The sequence below is a fragment of the Aythya marila genome (genome assembly GCF_965140915.1).
Source record: "Aythya marila genome assembly, contig: HAP1_HAP1_SCAFFOLD_278, whole genome shotgun sequence".
Taxonomy (NCBI): domain Eukaryota; kingdom Metazoa; phylum Chordata; class Aves; order Anseriformes; family Anatidae; genus Aythya; species Aythya marila.
Window position 1 is genome coordinate 106,092 of NW_028136580.1, and position 2,046 is coordinate 108,137.

General features: G+C 45.7%; 1 protein-coding gene across 1 annotated transcript; it reads right to left on the reverse strand.

The window, feature by feature from the left end:
• Window positions 1-499: 499 nt before the first annotated feature.
• LOC309891734 (putative olfactory receptor 1F12P) lies at window positions 500-1,384 on the reverse strand (the record flags this gene model as incomplete). Its single annotated transcript, XM_082786066.1, has 2 exons — window positions 500-637; window positions 1,208-1,384. The coding sequence occupies 2 exons, from the start codon at window positions 1,382-1,384 to the stop codon at window positions 500-502; spliced, it is 315 nt and encodes a 104-aa protein (XP_082642192.1).
• Window positions 1,385-2,046: the final 662 nt, after the last annotated feature.

The window sequence follows — 2,046 nt, forward strand, 5'->3', positions numbered from 1 at the left end:
AGAATAATATTATTTATATCAGAAACAATAGTTAGTGAAAATATAAACACAGACAAATGTAAACTAAGAAAAAAATTCTGAGAAAAATAGGTGTTTCTGATTATAGGCTAATTGTTATAGGTGAAGAAGCTGAAGAACATGTATTGAAATGGCGTCTTCACTGCATCCTTTAGTTCCAGGTTCCTCATGCTGTAGATGAGGGGGTTCACAGCTGGAGGCACTGGTGATGGGAAGAGATTGCAGTTGAGACCAATGAATTTCTCCGGGTTTCTTTATTGTCTTTATTTAAACATGAATATTGATTGTAAAGGTATTTGAAATTATTGACTTAATAATAATAATAATAATAATAATAATAATAATAAACTAAGAGACTTAGAATAACATTAAATCAAAGCCACAAGTTAGAGGAAATAATAATAAAGAAAATTACTTTCTAGAATTTGCATGGAGTCTTTTTTTCAGAAATCCTGTGTGTCCTGTTAGTATTATATGCACATTATTTCTGCTGAAGAAAGATGTATTCAAATAGTTTCCTTACTGCATGCTTGATCTCCTTGTTCCTCATGCTGTAAATGAGGGGGTTCACTGCTGGAGGCAACACTGAGTATAGAACAGCCACCACCAGATCCAGGGATGGGGAAGAAATGGAGGGAGGCTTCAGGTAGGCAAATATGCCAGTGCTAAGAAACAGGGAGACCACAGCCAGGTGAGGGAGGCACATGGAAAAGGCTTTGTGCTGGCCATGCTCAGAGGGCATCCTCAGAACTGCCCTTAAAATCTGTACATAGGACATCACAATGAAAACAAAACAACCAAAAACTAAAGAAACACTAAAGACAAGTGCCCCAACTTCCCTGAGGTAGGCATCTGAGCAGGAGAGCTTGAGGATCTGGGGGATTTCACAGAAGAACTGGTCCACAGCATTGCCGTGGCAGAGGGGCAGGGAAAATGTACTGGCCATGTGCAGGACAGCTTGGAGAAAGCCACTGCCCCAGGCAGCTGCTGCCATCTGGGCACAAGCTCTGCTGCCCAGGAGGCTCCCATAATGCAGGGGCTTGCAGATGGCAACGTAGCGGTCGTAGGCCATGACAGTGAGAAGGGAATACTCTGCATCAAAACAGAAGACTATGAAAGGGACTTGTGCAACGCAGCCTTGATAGGAGATGGCCCTGGTGTCCCAGAGGGCATTGGCTGTTGCTTTGGGGACAGTGGTGGAGATGCAGCCCAGGTCGAGGAGGGTGAGGTTGAGGAGGAAGAAGTACATGGGGGTGTGGAGGCAGTGGTTGCAGCCTACGGCACTGAGGATGAGGCCGTTGCCCAGGAGGGCAGCCAGGTAGATGCCCTGGAAGAGTGTGAAGTGCAGGAGCTTCTGCTCCCGCATGGCTGCAAATGGCAGCAGGAGGAACTCACTCACAGAGCTGCTGTTGGACATTTACAGGTTCTGCCACGGAGTCCTGCTCAAGACAGAGGAAGACTATTTACCACAGAGTTATATGAGAGGAATAATTTCCATTTCTCTTTTAAGCCTCCCTCTGCAAATATCCGTAGACCTTTGGCGGGTCTTTTTCATGCCATATTAGTGATGCTGCCTTAGGGCCTCCATGGGAGCAGGCAACTCTGCTCTGGACAATGCAGGAGTCAGTCCTGACCTACAGCAAGAGATGAAGAACATAGGTGGATTTATATTTTCTATATTATGTTCTAGTTGCCCCACCACACCTGAGGACTGTCTGTAAGGCATAAATCCTGGGCACTTCTGTTGCATTCCAAGTGAAATGCTGTGAATCGTCAGAGGCAAAAGTACTGTCCCTTTAGTTCAGGTTGTACTTTCAGAGGGGACAGCCACTCTGTCTATAGAGGCTGGTCTCTTCTGCTGGCATGTGTATGAGCTGTAGGATAATTATGCTCACATGTTCACCTGAAAAGAAGCAGGACACTGCTGAATCCAGGCTCAGAGTGCACATCTCCAGACACCTCACCCTGTCCCTGTATTTGCCATTCCCCAAGCACACCGAGGGTTCACTTCATGTGCATGTGAAACCC